This window comes from Cynoglossus semilaevis, chromosome 11, assembly GCF_000523025.1.
Source record: "Cynoglossus semilaevis isolate Cse_v1.0 chromosome 11, Cse_v1.0, whole genome shotgun sequence".
NCBI classification, from domain to species: Eukaryota; Metazoa; Chordata; class Actinopteri; order Pleuronectiformes; family Cynoglossidae; genus Cynoglossus; species Cynoglossus semilaevis.
In genome coordinates, this window is record NC_024317.1 from 12,380,120 (window position 1) to 12,398,506 (window position 18,387).

At 39.1% G+C, this 18,387-nt stretch overlaps 2 protein-coding genes across 9 annotated transcripts; one reads left to right on the top strand and one right to left on the bottom strand.

Moving 5' to 3' along the window:
- Positions 1-346: 346 nt before the first annotated feature.
- tespa1 (thymocyte expressed, positive selection associated 1) lies at positions 347-12,602 on the top strand. 7 transcript variants are annotated; one of them, XM_025059782.1, is made up of 14 exons: positions 347-984; positions 2,284-2,587; positions 3,246-3,426; positions 3,904-3,946; positions 4,637-4,677; positions 4,934-4,987; positions 5,522-5,561; positions 5,747-5,791; positions 6,725-6,823; positions 6,923-7,131; positions 8,184-9,244; positions 10,076-10,163; positions 10,732-10,839; positions 11,033-11,373. In XM_025059782.1, exons 3-13 carry the CDS (start codon positions 3,288-3,290, stop codon positions 10,821-10,823), a joined length of 1,911 nt encoding a protein of 636 aa, XP_024915550.1. In that variant the 5' UTR covers positions 347-984; positions 2,284-2,587; positions 3,246-3,287; the 3' UTR covers positions 10,824-10,839; positions 11,033-11,373. The 7 variants fall into 7 exon arrangements, 6 of the variants coding, with proteins under 6 accessions (XP_024915550.1, XP_024915551.1, XP_024915549.1 ...); XM_025059783.1 differs by having other exon boundaries at positions 10,732-10,834; XR_003051007.1 differs by lacking the exon at positions 11,033-11,373 and adding an exon at positions 12,258-12,602 and having other exon boundaries at positions 349-984; positions 10,732-11,032.
- tarbp2 (TAR (HIV) RNA binding protein 2) lies at positions 11,432-17,464 on the bottom strand. 2 transcript variants are annotated; one of them, XM_025059790.1, is made up of 8 exons: positions 16,969-17,464; positions 15,924-16,238; positions 15,753-15,822; positions 15,546-15,663; positions 15,334-15,467; positions 14,948-15,143; positions 13,560-14,175; positions 11,432-12,234 (listed from the first exon to the last, which is right to left on the bottom strand). In XM_025059790.1, the coding sequence occupies exons 1-7, from the start codon at positions 17,019-17,021 to the stop codon at positions 14,018-14,020; spliced, it is 1,044 nt and encodes a 347-aa protein (XP_024915558.1). In that variant the 5' UTR covers positions 17,022-17,464; the 3' UTR covers positions 11,432-12,234; positions 13,560-14,017. The 2 variants fall into 2 exon arrangements, with proteins under 2 accessions (XP_024915558.1, XP_008318844.1); XM_008320622.3 differs by having other exon boundaries at positions 15,334-15,461; positions 16,969-17,221.
- Between the last annotated feature and the right edge of the window lie 923 nt (positions 17,465-18,387).

Genomic DNA, 18,387 nt, shown 5'->3' on the forward strand with positions numbered 1-18,387 from the left:
ATTGTCAGTACTTAAATCGTGATGATGAAATCATCCAAACAGTTGACAAAATACAACGACAGATGAATATGTGGCAGCCAAATTTCATGGCAACACATCGACATTTTGTCACGTACTCAATTTTTAATCACCGTCACCAGTTTACTTCGGGTGTTCACATAACAAACAGAAGCGCACCCCTCCACGAGCAACGTGTGAATGATTGCTTCTTTTGTCCAATAGAATAGGTTGTTTTAGACAACGACTATCTACCACCTTATATAATTGGTTAAAAGGTCGATAATAGGGCGGGATCAAGCATGGTAGGTTGTAACCCTGGCGTGACTTACGTTGAGTTACATATTATCCGTCTAAAAGACGACATACGTCAGGGCATTTATCTAAATTGTCACATTTCCGATACTTCCTCTGCGCTTGGTATAATAAATAATAATTAAACTACTCAGAAGTTGTTACTGTTCTGTGGGCAGAGAGGTGGGGAAGGAGCAAGGCGTGCTGGCTTTTCAAGTCTTGCCTCCGTGGCCACTGGCCACTCCTTGGTGGCGCCCCGTGGGTTGGGAAAGAGCAGATAGGCGGGAGGAGTCAGTCAGGGTGGAGGAGAGGAGACCCCTTCACTGTCTGACACTGGCTGTAACCGCGCTGGGAGGAGAATACCGGCTTTGTGGGAGGGTTCCTATCATTGTTCCGTGTGTGAGGGGGCTGTCGGTGAAGCAGCACATGTGTCCATGTAAACAGTACCGAAGGTGGAGTCCATCCTCAGGCGGAACACTGACCCTCTTATCAAACAAATTGACACACACACTTGTGGGCCTTTGTCGTAGCTATATAATCCAAAAGGAGAGAAGAGATTTGGTCCACACGAGCTTGAATTTGAATAGTTTACACATGCTGCATGCTAGCCTGAAAGTGTGAATGATTCTACCAATAGATTGTATATACAACTAAACAAAGCTTCTGTGAGGACGAGACCACAGTAGTCAGTAGGTGAGTAACAGAATTTACTACTGCTAATAATAAGTCTGTTCATAATAAGGTCAACATGTCCATTAAATACAACAGTGAAATAAAAAATAAATAGAAAGAGCCATGGATAAGTAGTAATTTAATAATTTAGAGACTAGGTTTTAGGGCTGGGGTCTCAAATTATTAACACAGTTCCTCTTGAAGAGCCCGTTGTAAATGGTAGAATGTTTAGGTGTAAGTCAAATTATTTTCACAAATCAACAACACAGTTCCTCTTGAAGAGCCCATTGTAAATGGTAGAATGTTTAGGTGTAACTGCTCCATAATGTATTAATAAATGTTACTGCAAATGATTTTTATTTATACAAGTTACAAATATTGTTCAATGTTGTGGAATTAAAAATCCTTGTGACCCAGGATTATACCTACAAGACAAAAGAAACAATACATATTGAATAATACAAATACAAATATAACAGTATTGAACAAACCAAATACAGAAACACCTTGGTCCATTATAAATTTGTGTACATGCCTTTAATTATATTTATTTATCCTTTTTTTTTTTAAAAAAAAGACACACAAACTAATACATTCTATTAGCCCTAGACTGGGCTAATAGAAATGCATGACAGCGTTTACATTCTATTAGCCCTTATGACTGGGCTAATAGAAATGCATGACAGCTGTAATCCTTGGTATTTTAGCACAATTCAGAAACACCAAAGTTAATTTTTTACAGGTCTGTAATTTGTTGTAGTTTACATAATGATATAATCATTTAATATAATCATTTATTTTCAAAGTATTGCGCTCTCAACCGGTTCTGGAATGTTCTTTGGAAAATGCTATGGTTGCGGGGGAACTTTTTCCTCTTTTTGGGACATTTGAGAGGGTATGGGAACTTTTCCCTCTTTTTGGGACATTTGAGAGGGTATTTGAAGGGTCGAGTCTTAGTTTGTTTGGAGTTAGGGTTAGGGTTAATGGTAAAGAGTCATGCAGAGGCACTCACAAAAATGACCCTACTTAGCCATGACTGGTTGGACCAACAGTTTGATAAGGGTTAAGGAACATACACTTTACATATTAAAATCCCCTCATAAATGATGACACCCGAAAGCGCCCTGTCTATGAAGGACTTGCTCCACAATAAAAATAAAAGCAATTTTTACTGAAACCCTACACTGTTATGTTAAAAACTATTAAACTGTTCATTACATTAAACTGTTAAAAGAAGTGCCAATAAGGCACTTGAGCAGTCATTGTTATCTCTGACATTTACAGCAGCATATCTGCATTTTTTTTCTTCTTCTTCTGCAGGATGTGCTGCAAACTGATAAACGTCTGTTTCAGATGCAACGTTCAATCACTTCCGTACATTCTCACCACCCGCTCCCCTGCGACGTTCCACGCGCGTTTAGATACAGAGCTGATACGGCTTCAGAGGAAAATTAGACCAAACTCACAATGGTGTGTCAGTCACTGAAGAAACCACATGACGAGTGCATGTTGTTAGACGTTTTGTCGAAGACAGCAGCTGAAGTTACGCTCTTTGCTCTGGCACTGCAACCACAGGAAACCAAAGAAATGGCGCCAGAGGCAAAAGTGTGATCTGAACCTGAAGGTACGATCGAGGCATTTTTTTTTTTATTCATGACAAAATTCTTTTTCTTGCCTGTTAAATCAACTGACCTGTTCTGAGAGAGGGGGAAACTGTATTTATGTCATTGATTCTATTTATTGTCGTTACATTACATTACATATTACAATTTATATACCATCAAATATGTTAAATATTAGTTATTCTGTTTAAAATTACAATTTTGCATAAAACAGATTGGGCAAAGCAAATAATTCAATATATTAAATACACGATAAATAAATACAATAATATATTTAATTTTTAATTTTTTTTTTCTTCCAATGGCCCTTTTCTTCCACTGAACATTCTGTACTCATCAGCTTTATAGTCAGTTGTTCACTCAAATGTTTCTATCTCATCATGACTTCATCTGTCTTTTTGAAAAAAACATTTTTCATTGTTTTCATTTTGTCTGGAATATTTCTTGACGTCACCATCGAGGTCCCTGAGGTGTTGAAAAATCAATCTGCCCTCACAAAGTGGCTACACCTGAACACCAGCTAAGTCACAAACCCCGGGTCAATCTGGTGACTCCATCGGTCGGTCGACGCCAAGAACGTCCATCCTCTGGGTCGCTCTTGCTATTAAGTACGAGATTCAGCAAACTAAACATTCTTCATCCCCTGCTCTCTGGTTCCAGACACAACATGCCACCCTGCTGTCTCTGAACCGAGTTTTGACCATGGACAGCTCGTCCTCCACAGTGAGACGGAGGGCATGGATAAACAGCAGCCGTCAGTGGCCCACGTTGGAGGAGTCCGAAGAGCCGTTGTGTCAGCTTCCCTCTGCCTCCATAGCAGATGATGATGTGTTTTCCGATGGTACAGTAACTAACTTGAACTCTTCTACTAGTTACGACATCAACCAATTGCACGGAAATGATAAAGCAAATCATTTTATAAAAATAAAATAAGCAACTAATTAAAAAAGGAAAAAAACAGCACTGTTATATACTTTATTTGTTTATATATATATTTGTTTATATATATATTGACAGCAGTCTCAGTTTATATTTATAGGTAAATCAGAAATTGTTGCATTACTTTTATAAAAGTCTAACTTTGTAACTAGCGACACAACTTAGCCGCCATCAAAAGTACTTTTTAGGCTCCTTTCCTTTATTCAAAAACTTAAGTCTAAACTCAAACTTAACTTAACTTAACTTAACTTAACTTAACTTAACTTAACTTAACTTAACTTAACTTAACTCAAACTTAACCTAAACTTAACCGAAACTTACCTTAAACTTAAATCAATTTACTAAAGATTGCTCAATGTACTTGTGTTTTTTTCCACAGGAAACCTAACAGGAAAGATTGAGAACTGGCTGCTCGGTTGTGGGTGAGTCTGAATTTTTTTTTTTTATAACCATCATTTTTTATGTCACATATTCTAAAGGCCAATGTGTCAGGTGCTGGAAACTGCTTTAACAGACAACAGCACAGACATGGAAACACTCTGAGTTCTCCGGTCCCACAGAGACAGTGCAGTGACGTTGATGCACCGGAGATTTCAGTGTTTCCATTGAGGACTATGCTTACAAAGGTGTTGACAAGTCTTCAGCGAGAAATGTTTTTAATGGTATTCCTGTGAATATGAATGTTTTTACTTAAACATTAAGTTGTTAGCATTAGTGATAAGTGTCGTAAAGTTGACCTTTTGATCTCTGTCTGCGGAGTTAATTAGTATGGCATACTAATTTGCTTCGACCAACTTCTTGTCGCGTATGGCAATCACTTAAAAGGAAGCTGCATTAGTGGTTGTGTCTGAGGGGTAACCACAGTGTGAGTGTCAGAATGGCTGCGTGTGCTAAGAACTAGCTCCAAGTGAAAGAAGTAGTGAGACAGCCATACATCCACTAGCCGGCAGTTAAACTTCACTTTGAGATGTCATTTTTTCTGTCAACATTCACAAGAGGAAGTTGACACGTGTTCACAGACCGATCACTGTTCCTCTCAAAGTGTTTGATAGACGTGAGAGCTCCAACCCCCCCCCCGCGTCTATGAAACACTTATAAAATATGTGTTACAGGTCAGAAGCCACTTCGCGGAAACCCGGTCATTTGAGTTTGGGTAAGAACTAAACTAAAGCCTTGTCAAAAACGTTGAATGGATTCAAGTCAATAATTAGTGAGGTGCAGTTAGTGTGCTCTGTATTCCTATTGGTAGATCATAAACGTAGAAAAGTAATTTAATGATTGCTAACGTATTTTGAGGCAAAAGTGCAAATATTTGAGATTTGCAAGTATAACCTATGATGAGTATATATATATATATATATATAACTCAAGTGATTCAAAGTCAAAGAGTGTGTGTGTTCACTCTGCAGAATTATCGCCTCAAACCAGCAACTGCGATGATGACATCAGTCTTGGGGCTGATGGTAAGTGTGAGCAAACCTGCACACACACCTACACACACTTTTCGTTTGGTTTTGTCAGCACTTCACGTAGACAGTCAGTGACACATTTACAAATAAATGCATAATGTTAACCCTTTCTCTAACTCTAATCTGACCCAAAAAGAGGACCTGCAAAATGTCCCCACTAAGTACATCTATAGGAATATACACACACACACACTGGTTTTTGTGTTCCTGGTAAAACTATACTCTTGGGGACGTTTTGCAGGTCATATTAAAGACACACATGGGTTTTTGTCCCCACAAGTATAGGTTGACCTGATACACACACATGCATGCATATTACTATATTTAGCCCGAATATTTGTTCCTGTTAATTCGAGAAGTAATTCAGACAAGTTGTTAAAGCGAAAATGATTTTTTTTTTCTTTAAGAACCCAACCTATCCACACACACAAGACGCAAGACGTTACATGCCGTTGTATGTCAGTAATCCTGTGACAGATTTTGGGACGCATGTTAATGTCTGTTTTTTTTTTGTTTTTTTTTAATCAGCTGCTGTGTGTAATGATGGAGAAACACCGAGCAAAGCAGGGTGAGTAGCAGAAGAACTTACACACTGACCGGTGACAATCAGGTCTCTTCACCAGCTCGCCTTCTATTTATGAAATCATTCAAAATGTGCGACTCATTTCTCCACAACATCACACTTTTTTTTTATAATGTTACACTGCAATACAACTAATAATAATCTGTTTTTCTTCTGCTGTGCTGACCAAGAAGCTGTGCTTTGCTTTCTTGCCTCAAGCAACGACACACAAAAAGGTCAGTAGACCACAAACTGTTTTTCAACTAAAATGTCTTTTTCGATGGTTTTAGTCTAGAGCAGTGGTGTCAAACATATGGTTCCTGGACCAAAACTGTCCCTTTTTGGGTTTTGTTTTTGGCGTGCTTGATGAATTTTGAAAAAAAACAAACAAACACACAAACAAAAAAACACTTCATGTTCAGGAAGTGTTTTGTATAATGATATAAAGATTTAGCTGATATATTTGTACTTCTTTGCATGAAAACAAAGGGGAAACATTGTTATTATTATTTATAGGTAATCATGTTATGATTGTACTGGTCCAGTCCACTCGGACCAGTACAATTAGGCTGTATGCGGCCCCTGAACCAAAATGAGTTTGACACAATAATAATAATAATAATAATACAATTTATAGAGGATGTAAAAGACTCTACTTTTACATCCTCTATTAATTGTATCAGTCATTCCACAGCCGCCAAATCATTTTCAGTTTCAGTTTCAGCCGCCCACTCATCTACTGTGTTTTTCACCGACAAACATAATCATAAAGTACATAGTTATACATAAACAAATACAAAACAAAACATGTGTACCTGAGTACAGAGGTGGAAAAAGTACCAACAATGTAATCAAATAAAAGTATCTTTACTTTGCTTGAATTCTAAGTAAAAAAAAAAAATACTTCATTTAAAATTTACTTTGAGTAAAAGTTACTTAGTTACTTTAAATGTCAAAATGTACTTAAGCAAAAAGTAAAGCTACCTATTCCTGAAACTACTCAAAAATGACAAATTACTCACAGAAACTACTCAATTACAGTAACACAGTAAGAGAGTAAATGTAATTCATTACTTTCCACACTAGAGAAAAGTTGACGTAGACTCAGAAGCATACAAGTATCAGATTTTTTTTCGGGCTCATTTACGATCCATCTGCTCTCTGGTCAGTAGCAGCTCTCATTCAGGACCATATCTCCAGTCCTTGAATCTGAATCTCAGCATGGCCTCCTCCTGCAACTCCTCCTCCACCCTGAAGACTACATCAAGGTAAGGCTTTCGCACACACCGTCCTAAAAAGTGCTGCGCATTCTTGAGCTTTACGCATTTCTTTTGTGTGTGTGTGTGTGTGTCTCCATGCACTTCTAGTGTTTCAGAGGTCCTGCAGATGTGCGCGGAAGATGCTGAAAATACTTTGTATGAGCTGGGCTTTGGCTTCGATGAGCCGCAGGTTCCTGTGCGCATCCCAGCTCGTTTCTTCACCTTCCCTTCTCAGGCTGAAGGCATCAACTTCCGCCTCTTCCTGGACTCTCAGCTGAGGCGGATACGGGAGGAGGACCCCAGACTCTCTCTTGCTAGTAAGGCGCCGGATGTTAAGAGTTATTTAACCAACATTGTCAGTTTATTTGTTTATTTCAGAAATGCACTTTTGGCGTAAAAGCTCTGCTCACTTTCTGTTCAGCTGTTCAGTGGTCACCAAGCTTTTTGAAACTGAAAGCCGCTTCAAGGGAACTTCAAGAGCTACTTGTTTGATACAGACTTCCCTAACAATGAAATAACAACCATCATTTCCGGACTATAAGCTGCTACTTATTTCACACGGTTTGAACCCTGCGGCTAATTTATGGATTTTTTCGTGCTAACGAAGTAGCTAAAGCACGGTAGCTAAAGTTGAGAGCAGTTATCGTCCTAACGTGAGTTGGTTATACAGCGGCTGTTAAAACTCTGTTTTTGTTTACCTCTGCTGTGGATTTGTTCACCTTTGCTGTTGACAAGCACAAAGTGAAGGGAGTTAGCCCCGGAACTGATGTTAGCTTCAGCCCTGGAGCAGATCACTAAAAAGGCATTTATTTAAAAAGTGAAAAGAAATCTTTCAGTGTAAATATCCTACCTGCGGCTTATAGAGTGTGGCCTATATATGTACAATTATTTTTTTTCTTTTTAAATTTAGTGGGTGTGGCTTATATTCAGGTGCGCTCAATAGTCCGGAGATTACGGTAGTTTTTATTTTTGTAACATACCAACATTAGAACATACGCGGGAGACTTAGGTAATCCCTGGGGGCTACCAGGTACCCGTGGACACCATGTTGGTGACCCCTTTATTCATCTTAGATGTATGATTTATTTCAGGTACCCCTGGGCACCATGTTGGTGATTATTTTATTCATCTTAGATGTATGATTTATTTTATCCTTAGTTCTGAGGATACATTGTCTAAAATGACAGCAGTCTCAGTTTGAAGAGAACCGTGAGCTTCTTCCTGCTCAGTTTCCACAACGTAGTTTTTGGGTTGAGCTCTCACCCGAACACAGCACGACACCCTAAAACCCACAGAGCTGTGCCCCCTACTGTGTATAATTCTACCCTAATGACTAATGACTAACGATATTCCAAATCGGACCCTACAGGTCGTTTCAGGCAAGTCCAAGTTCTCACAGAAACGGCCAACGCCTTTTACGGCCTCTACTCCCACGTGTCCCGCACGCCCCTCCAGAGACTGGAAACTCCAGAGTTTACCTTCTCGTCTACGCTGGAGAAGTTAGAATGCTATAGGCACCACATTCGCAGCGAACCTCGTTCTCCGGTAGAGCGGCTGAAGGACACCGTCTCCAAAATGTGTCTCTACACAGGCTCTCCCCGAGGATCGGACTCCACCTCACCGCAGACCTCACCCAAGAAAAGGCCTAGCCTCCCTGACATTCCAGAAACAGTGCTGGAGAAACCTGCTAGCGGACGTGCTAAGAAACTGAATCTCGAGGATCATATCGATGGTAACGCAGGTGTGGTCGCAAACGATGCTAAATTTCCCGGCAGGGCGGAAGAAGAGGTGGACACGCACACTCTTCAGCAGGGACCCAAGGAGTTAAACAGCAACGGACTCGGTGTTGGAGAGGAAATAAACATCCGACTGACCGATGCTCACAACGCAAAAACATCTGAAGACTCGTCATGGGTGTCAGTAGAAACTGTGATACAAACAGATCAGTGCGTGTTCTCCCCTCAGTCACAGCAGCAGGAGTGTCACGCAGAGGGAGCCGAGATAAAACCCGTTTCCTTGGTTGCATACGATCGAATCTGCTCGCAGATCGCCGAAAGCGTACGCCAGGTTCCGTTCTGTTCTCAACGAAACGCTGCGTCGTGTGCCAGAGCTAAAGAAACCTGGGTACAAGTCCCTCTCTGTGAGCCTGAGGACGACACATGCACTGTCACCTCTTCCCTCCCGGTCCTGGCTCTGAATGGAAGCCTCACTAATTACGGCAGCTCAGTGAACAGCTGGGAGGAAGAGAATTCTTCTCCTCTTATCTCGAACACGCCAGATTCCACACATACCCCAAGCTTCCCACCAGTCCAGACCTGTGAGGAGTCAATTGACAAGGGGAAGACCTGGTGCCTGAATCCTCCTCCACCTCAGGGCCTAGGGCTCATCTGCAGCAGCCTGCAACAGGTCAACTCTTTTGAGCTGGAGGAGGTACGAGGCATTGGTTACGTTTCTATGTGTTCCTTTCAACAGCATATAAAACTCTGGAAATGCTGTAATGCTAAAACAGGCATGGGAAAACTAAGGCCCGGGGGCCGGATGCGGCCCGGTCAGCTTTTTAATTCGGCCCGCCAAACTTTTCCAAATGATATAATTTATTTATATTATCATTATACCTCTGCCTTTTCTCAGCAATACCTGTGTTGAATGAAAAGTAGGAAAAGTGGAAAAGCAAGACAATTGCAAGCTTGGTAAAAAATAAAATATAACATACATATTAAACCTAATTATTATAATAAACAAAAATAGTAATCGTACCATAACATGTACGAATCTGAAAAAACAGTCAAAAACAGAAACTAAAAAAATCAATACTATGTATAAAATACAAACAAAACAAAAAGTAATTAAAATACTAATACAATTTACGTCAAGATAAAAATAAATGATAAAATGAATTAAAACTGTATTTAAGTCAGTCTGGAGTTATTAACTTCATTCACTTATTGTATTAGTTGTTGTTTTTTGTTATTGTTTTTTTTTACCTGAGTGGACAACAAGATTCCACCCTGAACAGCTGAGCACGTTGCTGTTTTTGTACAGACTTTATAGCATGTGTCAAACTCAAGGTCAAGTCATTTTCTGTGGCCCACCAGAGCTAAAACAGCATTTAATTGCCCTATAGTAAAATCAATGCTGCTGAGTTTTCATAACCTGATCATTATTTTTAACTTACACAATGTACAATATTTGTAACGTAACCTAAATATTCCATATACGAAGCTGAAATACAATGTGTCTTATAATCCTGTGTATCCACAGGTGCACAGTACGGAGGAAGAGGATTTGGATCAGTCAAACACTACAAAAGCAACAACTTCACTTTTAACCTCAACTCCTCAGCCTAAAGGTACGGTATATTTGGGTTTTCTTTGCCAAATCAGAACTATGTTGACACGTTTACAAAAGCACAACTTTTCAAACAAGTACCACTATGACAGAATAACACACTTTTTAAAGATGCAATAAAAACTCAAATCTGTGATCAGCCAATCTACTTTGATCTTGACACATCTGGGCCGCAGCTCCAGGGCAGACATAAAAAGTATCTCTGCCAGATCTTGTTCAAAAAAAAAAAAACAAAAAAAAAAAAAAACAAGCCTTTGTTGTTATGTGATGAAAACATCTTTTTTTTATTTAACAGACAATTCTCTTGAAAAAGTTCATCACAAAGTCACTGCACATTTCTCTACCCTAATCCAGTGTTTTTCAACCTTGGGATCGTGGCCCCAAGTGGGGTCACCTGGAATTCAAATGGGGTCGCCTGAAATATCTAGTAATAGATTAAAAAATGATTGATAAAATGTTGTCTCTAGGGTCGTCAGAAAGTTGTAAAAAATGTATCATCATTGTCAATTTATTTATTGTCAATTTGACAAGCCTCAAATGAGTAACAAGTTTTTCTGGTTCTACCCCAGTGGAGGTGATCCGGGGGGACAGCGTGCAGTCGGACAGCAGCGGTTACGCCGATGAGGACGGCAGCTTGCTGTCAGACAGGAGTGGAAGATGACAAACAACAAAGTACTGTGTGTACAGTTGTAAATGTGATTTCCAGATTCGTCACCGTAGCTCTGGCTTATTCACGCATAATCACGATTCATTAGTGAATAAATGTATCAAGATTAATCATGATTAATCCATAAACCCAAATCGAAATACTCTCGAGCGCCCAGGAATATTTATTTATTTATTTATCTGTACAAATTCTTCTCCCACTAGGTTGAACAGGAAGCCTGCTCTGCTGCCATCTAGTGACCGGAGGCTTGTTTATTGCTCAAGCATGAATAGAGACAGTATATTGAAAGCTCCCTCTCCCCCATCTTCAACGTCATGAGACATGCTTTGGTGAAACGAAAACTTTTTTCCCCGCAATGTGCGCAAATGACGTGTATTGACTGTGCATTAGAGCAATGATAAGTGGATGGACAGCAGAGTAATTGAATATACCGTGTGCCTAATCTGGCCATGCTTATAATTTTAATTTCACAAAATTATAAATGCAATCCTCAGTCAGGTTCATTTTGTAGCCCTAGGTCCAATAAAATATTTTTAAAAATTTGTAAATGATTATCTCTTAATTTCTAATAATAATTTCGTAAGTTATGACACAGTTTGAAGTAAAGTTGAATAAAACGTTTTATTGGTAACAACGTAAAATCTACCTGGAGCTCACACTTTCAAAAAAAGGGGAAAAAAAAATAAAATACATCGACCAACAATTTCTACTGCTTTAACAGCAAATCTATTAGCACCAAGAACTGACCAATATTTTCAATGAATTTCTTTAACACTCTGATAATAAAACCTGTCAGTGACAGTGAGGTGAAGTGAGTTAACCTGCGCCGTACAAAGGAACAATGTTTGAGAGTGCAAACTCTTTTCAGCATTAACTGAACAGTGGTGTGCAAAAGCAGATGGTCAACAAATGATTTACTGTGAATCAACAGTCTACTGTTTACATGATGGATTTTTTTTATATATATCACATTAATCAAACACTTTGGGGTAATATTTTTAAAACTGCTATTAAATCACCAAGTTATTTTATAAACATTCTTATGTTATGATTTTAAGTGGAAAAGTAAGAAAAACCCCAAAAACCCTCTCTCCAATTGCCCCTAGGGACCGATTAACTTTTTCAATCAATATTCAATTAATTCAATTGAATATGTCAAATTTGGTTGCCACAAAAAATTCCACAAAGATTATGTTTAAAATTCACCATTCACCATAAATTCAGTATGAGATTCACATGATTAAAACGGATTAAGAACAAGCTAATTTTTTTTTTCTCCAATACGGATCCAAAAACATTAGAGAACGCAGATCCTCGCAGAATGAGTGACAACATCACATGACAATGAATTTCATGGACAGGCAAACAAAAGTGAGAACGCATTTTCAAGAACAAAGAGAACAACCTTTGCGTCCAGTCTCCCACTAGGTTGAACAGGAAGCCTGCTCTGCTGCCATCTAGTGACCGGAGGCTTGTTTATTGCTCAAGCATGAATAGAGACAGTATATTGAAAGCTCCCTCTCCCCCATCTTCAACGTCATGAGACATGCTTTGGTGAAACGAAAACTTTTTTCCCCGCAATGTGCGCAAATGACGTGTATTGACTGTGCATTAGAGCAATGATAAGTGGATGGACAGCAGAGTAATTGAATATACCGTGTGCCTAATCTGGCCATGCTTATAATTTTAATTTCACAAAATTATAAATGCAATCCTCAGTCAGGTTCATTTTGTAGCCCTAGGTCCAATAAAATATTTTTAAAAATTTGTAAATGATTATCTCTTAATTTCTAATAATAATTTCGTAAGTTATGACACAGTTTGAAGTAAAGTTGAATAAAACGTTTTATTGGTAACAACGTAAAATCTACCTGGAGCTCACACTTTCAAAAAAAGGGGAAAAAAAAATAAAATACATCGACCAACAATTTCTACTGCTTTAACAGCAAATCTATTAGCACCAAGAACTGACCAATATTTTCAATGAATTTCTTTAACACTCTGATAATAAAACCTGTCAGTGACAGTGAGGTGAAGTGAGTTAACCTGCGCCGTACAAAGGAACAATGTTTGAGAGTGCAAACTCTTTTCAGCATTAACTGAACAGTGGTGTGCAAAAGCAGATGGTCAACAAATGATTTACTGTGAATCAACAGTCTACTGTTTACATGATGGATTTTTTTTATATATATCACATTAATCAAACACTTTGGGGTAATATTTTTAAAACTGCTATTAAATCACCAAGTTATTTTATAAACATTCTTATGTTATGATTTTAAGTGGAAAAGTAAGAAAAACCCCAAAAACCCTCTCTCCAATTGCCCCTAGGGACCGATTAACTTTTTCAATCAATATTCAATTAATTAAATTGAATATGCTTAATTTGGTTGCCTGAAATTCTGTTTTAAAAACATTTTATAATCAGGCAAAAATGAATAATTCCACAAAGATTATGTTTAAAATTCCAATTGAATATGTCAAATTTGGTTGCCACAAAAAATTCCACAAAGATTATGTTTAAAATTCACCATTCACCATAAATTCAGTATGAGACTCACATGATTAAAACGGATTAAGAACAAGCTAATTTTTTTTTTCTCCAATACGGATCCAAAAACATTAGAGAACGCAGATCCTCGCAGAATGAGTGACAACATCACATGACAATGAATTTCATGGACAGGCAAACAAAAGTGAGAACGCATTTTCAAGAACAAAGAGAACAACCTTTGCGTCCAGGGCCGAGATTACCTGATCATTTTCTACTAATATCCATATAACAGAGTCTGTTTCTCCAGGTTTCAGCAGCGTCTATTTGAATTAGTGTCCATCCGTTAGAACAGAGAGTCCAAGCCCAATTCGTTTTTGTTGCGTCTGAATTCATCTTCAGTCAATTTAAAATATTTTTTTTCTCCAGTTAAAAAAAGTCCTGATATAAATGGGTGACAAAAATTGAATACTATATAAAAAAAAATGGGCAACATTAAGAATAAACATTAAAGTGACAAAAGCAGAGCTCCAGCACGTCAACTTGAGGTCAAGGGAAAAAAAAAAAAAAAAGTAGTTGAGGTATTTCATGATTTTAACTCTTCAAAAAAACAAAAAAGCCTCTCCGTCACCAAGTGAAAAACCATCCTGGCAGTGTGAAGTTTGCTTTGTTGGAGGCTGCAACGAGGACAATGACATCACTTTCCTCCCGCCATGATTTTGAGGTACTGCAGTGCATTGTGGGCTGCCTTGGCTCGAGCGGCGTCTATGCTCTGTGCGTAGCCGTGGCACACTGTGATTGGCTGTGTGGACAGCTCTACTAAACACTGACACAGGCCGCTCAGGCTACGCTCCTCTGAAACCAGAAAGAACACAAGTGTCTCAGCTTGCAGGTAAATAATTACATTATACATTACAATATTTATAATGTATAATTTTTTAAAAACTTTGTATAGCATAAATACATCATCTAATAACATACGGTCACTAAGGATTTATTAAAGGTATTGTTAATACATAATTTGTGCAGATGAATGGATGTGTAAAAAAAAAAAATTCCTTTTTTGTTTTTTTAAGAAATGCTATAGTGCAGTGTTTATTGTCAGAGCTGGTTCCACAGTGTAGCGGCTAGCACGCCTGCCTTGGCCGCAGAGAGTCCTGGGTTCGATTCCCAGAGGGACCACATGCATAGCATAGCTATGCTAACACAATAGCTATTTCCCCAAATAAGGGATAAATATAGTTCAAATTATTATTTTTAGCTGGATTCTGCATCCCTATTTATAATGTAATCAATTAAGTTCATCCCTACACTCTCAGCACAACCACAAGAAGAAACTCTGGGGTTAAGCTTCTTGCCCAAGGACACATTGGCATGCAGGAAACCTCTGACTTGCTACAGAAATCCCAACTGCCCCTGCTGACTCTGATACTGCTTCATCCCCCACAGTGGAAGGGGTTTAAACCTCTGACTTGCTACAGAATTCACAACTGCGCCTGCTGACTCTGATACTGCTTCATCCCGGCATGCAAGTGTGAGAGCAATAACAACCCACTGCCCTTGAACAGTGATGCCTCACCTCGAAGAACGGCATCTTGAGAGACACGCCTGCTGTTTTACAACTCACCTAAATCAAGGTAACTGACGTCAAAGCGCTGTTCAACAGACAGGTCGTTCAACAGGGAGCAGGAGTTGGAGTCTGAGGGCATTCCCAGAGGGTGGCTGCGCAGCTGAAGGATCTTCTCTCCGGCAGAGTTGCGCAGAGAATCCCAGGTGCAGCTGAAGCCTTTACTTTTGCCTGACTCTGCCCTGCTGCCCATTGGCTGAATTAAAAACTTGAGTTAGTATAAGGTACACAGTAGAGAATATTTGCGGCAAAAGCAGGGGCATCTGGTAGACCCGCGTGGACTACCTAAGGTGTCCGCGGCAGCTAGATCTAGCAGCACTAGATTTGTAATCTGAGCGCGTGCATAAGAGATTTTCATAAGTACAGGTAACGCGTTTGTTTCTTACGATAGTAAAGGTGTCGTCTTCCAACTCGGCCTCATTGTTGGTCCTCAGGTCAACCGGGACATCGTGTATGCGGGACAACATCTTCGCCGCTGCGTTCCTCTTGGCGAGCTTCTTGGACGTCCCACTTCCTGGAGCAGTATTTACAAAGCCAGGGTAAATAAACACGCATACACACAGAGAGACGCGCAGTTACGGACTCGAACCACATTTACCAATTTCCACGAATCTTTCGACCCTGCAGGTCATGGTGAACTCTTTGCGATGTGCCGGACCAGACTCTTGGGTGACGGTATATTCTGGTAAACGCCATCCTTTCTGCACCACTAGCTCCTGGCAAAAGAAGATCACAAATATTAACTTTTTTTTAAATAATCATAAAATGGTATGGTAAAGATATTTTAAGAAGAAGAGTTAATCACCTGGAGAGCCCCTACAGGGTTACATTCAGACTGCTGAGAACTGCCTGACGTCTTCATCTCTGTCTGGGATCTGCATAAAAAAAAAAAGTAAAAAAATTACTTGCACTCCTCAGATCTCAGGTAACAATTCTAACAGCAATGGAATGCAAATGTGCAAAAGAAGACACTGACCTGTCTCCATCAGTAGAAACATCAACAACGATAAACCCTTCTTCTGCGACACCAATTCCTGCAGGACCTCCGAGACCTCCCTTGAGCATCTTCAAAGCAGCTTCAGCTGCTTTGTGCTTGGCTGCCTTCTTGCTGGGGCCTTGACCGGTGCAGCTGATCTCTCCAACGGAGACTCGGAAAGTGAAGTTGGGCTGGTGGGCCTGTCCCTCTGCCTTCAGCAGGTCATACACAGGGGTCTTGCCTATCCGCGTTCCATACTCCTGCAGCAGACTGATGGGCGTCTTTCCGGGGTTCACGGCCAGCATTTGCTCAATACTGAACGAAAACAACAACCAAACACAGGTTGCGTGTCACGTCAGATGACATTTTGATAAGAGAAGCTAAAAAAAAAAAAAAAAAGCATTTCCAGGAAACATGGTTCACAGTTTATTTAATGTAGATGCTGACAGACCAACATTTCTCTGCTTACGCTTTATTTAATAAGACATGAGACAAGATATCAGTCCAAATATTTGATAGATGCTAATTACTCAATTTTGAATTGTTAACCTGCACACTGGGCAAGCCTGCCTGTATTCTGAGTATAAATGTTTTATATAATTTGTAAAAAGTATAAACTAAAAAGTATAAACTAAAATGTGTTGTTGAAATCGATTTGCTAGCAAAAAGTATAAACTTTTTACAAATGTGTTGTTGAAATCGATTTGCTAAATTGTTCATATCTAACGAATACAAATGTAATTGTCCAGGAAACACCCACTATTCAGGTAAATACCCATTGACAACCAGAGCAGTTCCATGCATTCTGTTTATGTTGTGCAAAACAATACAACACTTAAATCTCTCTGACAGTATTTAATGTCCACGTTCCCTTTAACTCTATCAAAAAATATCCTACAGCTCGCTTAGGTGAAACCCAATTAAAATATACAATTCACCATACAGTTTACAACAGTGAAACACTACTTTACGTTCAATGTATACTTAGAAGCACCACAAGGTACTGTTGCTAAGTTAGCTTAGCATGTGTCCCCTGCAGCTTCACCTGGGGCACCCGGAGTTTCTCTTCCAGCAGTCCGGTGCTGTCTCGTCGCTCATTCCCTATTTCACGCAGGCTGTTGCGTTCGGTACCGGATGGCGAGTCCCTCCAACAGGACGGACTCTGTTGTTTTCATTAGACGCTGTTTAAACAACAGGAGATAAAGCAGCGACATGCGAGAAGCAGACGACGAACCATCTGCGGTCGCAATCGACCGCACAAAACACACGTGACGCATAAGAAAACACGGCGAAACGCCTGCTCTGATTGGTCACTTGAGGCAGCGTTAGCTCGTTTATTACACCGGGAGATACCGTCAAATGAAGGAAGACGCGAAGAGAAAAGGAACAAAATTCAGCCAGTTGCTATGACGTCTGAAGCATACTCAAAGAGGTTCTTGTGCGAATTCACCAATAATATTGCGGATAGGTAAGTTTTATTTTTAATTTCAGATACAGAGTCAAATTTTATTTAATTAACGAGAAAGCAATTTTAGCTGTTCTAAAACATTCAGCCAAGGGAGGGCGGCAGTCAGTCACTACAGTGTAGTGACTACACTGACATGCCTCTGCTTGGGAGCCGTAGTCCTGACTTTTATCAGTTGTCATACGCTTGCCACTGTCTCCTGGTAGTTGTAACTCTATTACACTGAAACACGCAGTTTATAAAAGTCTCATTGTCTCGCATTTGTTATTTAATAAGTGATAATTTGGTCTAATTTCCTGTACGTACGTCGCTGTTCAGCTGAATCCCTATCATTCCTTCTGTCTATCTTAATCTATCATTATTTTTGTTATGTAGCCAACAACTTATATCTATTATGCAAATAACCTTACATTATTTCATTTAAATTCTTTAATTACACAAAATTAATGCAATTAAAGTATTTAATCACATCTTGCTCGGCCCCATAACTCCTGGCAGACCCTTAACGCTGATACATTCACTTCAGCCCAGTAGGTGGTGCTAATGGATGCACAGGACTCAGTGAGTGATGTCAACAGATAAGACCACATTCCAAAGAAGGTTTTTTTCCAACTTTCAATGCCAGCCTTAAAGGGCAATAGTATTGATAGTGCAAATTGCAAAAAAAAAAAAAAAAAAAAAAATATTAAATGTGTTTTATTGTTGTAATTGCATTGTGAGTTTGTACTAATGTGTGAATATAGTAGTAAAATTTAGATAAAAATAGTTGTATCAGTTCTGAAGAGCAGTATGTCTATTCAGTATTTTAGTCATCAACCAAATTTAATTTGAACTGAAAATAACATAATAAATCTATTTGATACAAATAGGATTCATTAATTAAATCAATTGGAACATTTAAATGGCATCCTGACTTAATTAAAAAAAATTTTTAAGTCTATGACAGTGTTCCAAAATCTTAAAAACAACATAAAGCAGTCCTTTAAAACCCTCCAGGAC

Excerpts from the sequence above, each read along its gene's own strand:
- tespa1 (XM_025059782.1), top strand. The coding sequence starts at position 3,288 with ATGGACAGCTCGTCCTCCACAGTGAGACGGAGGGCATGGATAAACAGC. Across the intron at positions 4,678-4,933 it reads ACCCGGTCATTTGAGTTTGG|AATTATCGCCTCAAACCAGC; the intron begins GTAAGAACTAAA and ends TTCACTCTGCAG. Across the intron at positions 5,562-5,746 it reads GAAACACCGAGCAAAGCAGG|AAGCTGTGCTTTGCTTTCTT; the intron begins GTGAGTAGCAGA and ends GTGCTGACCAAG.
- tarbp2 (XM_025059790.1), bottom strand. The coding sequence starts at position 17,021 with ATGAGCGACGAGACAGCACCGGACTGCTGGAAGAGAAACTCCGGGTGC. Across the intron at positions 15,468-15,545 it reads CGAAAGATTCGTGGAAATTG|CTCCAGGAAGTGGGACGTCC; the intron begins GTAAATGTGGTT and ends TTGTAAATACTG. Across the intron at positions 15,144-15,333 it reads AAGACGACACCTTTACTATC|CCAATGGGCAGCAGGGCAGA; the intron begins GTAAGAAACAAA and ends TTTTTAATTCAG.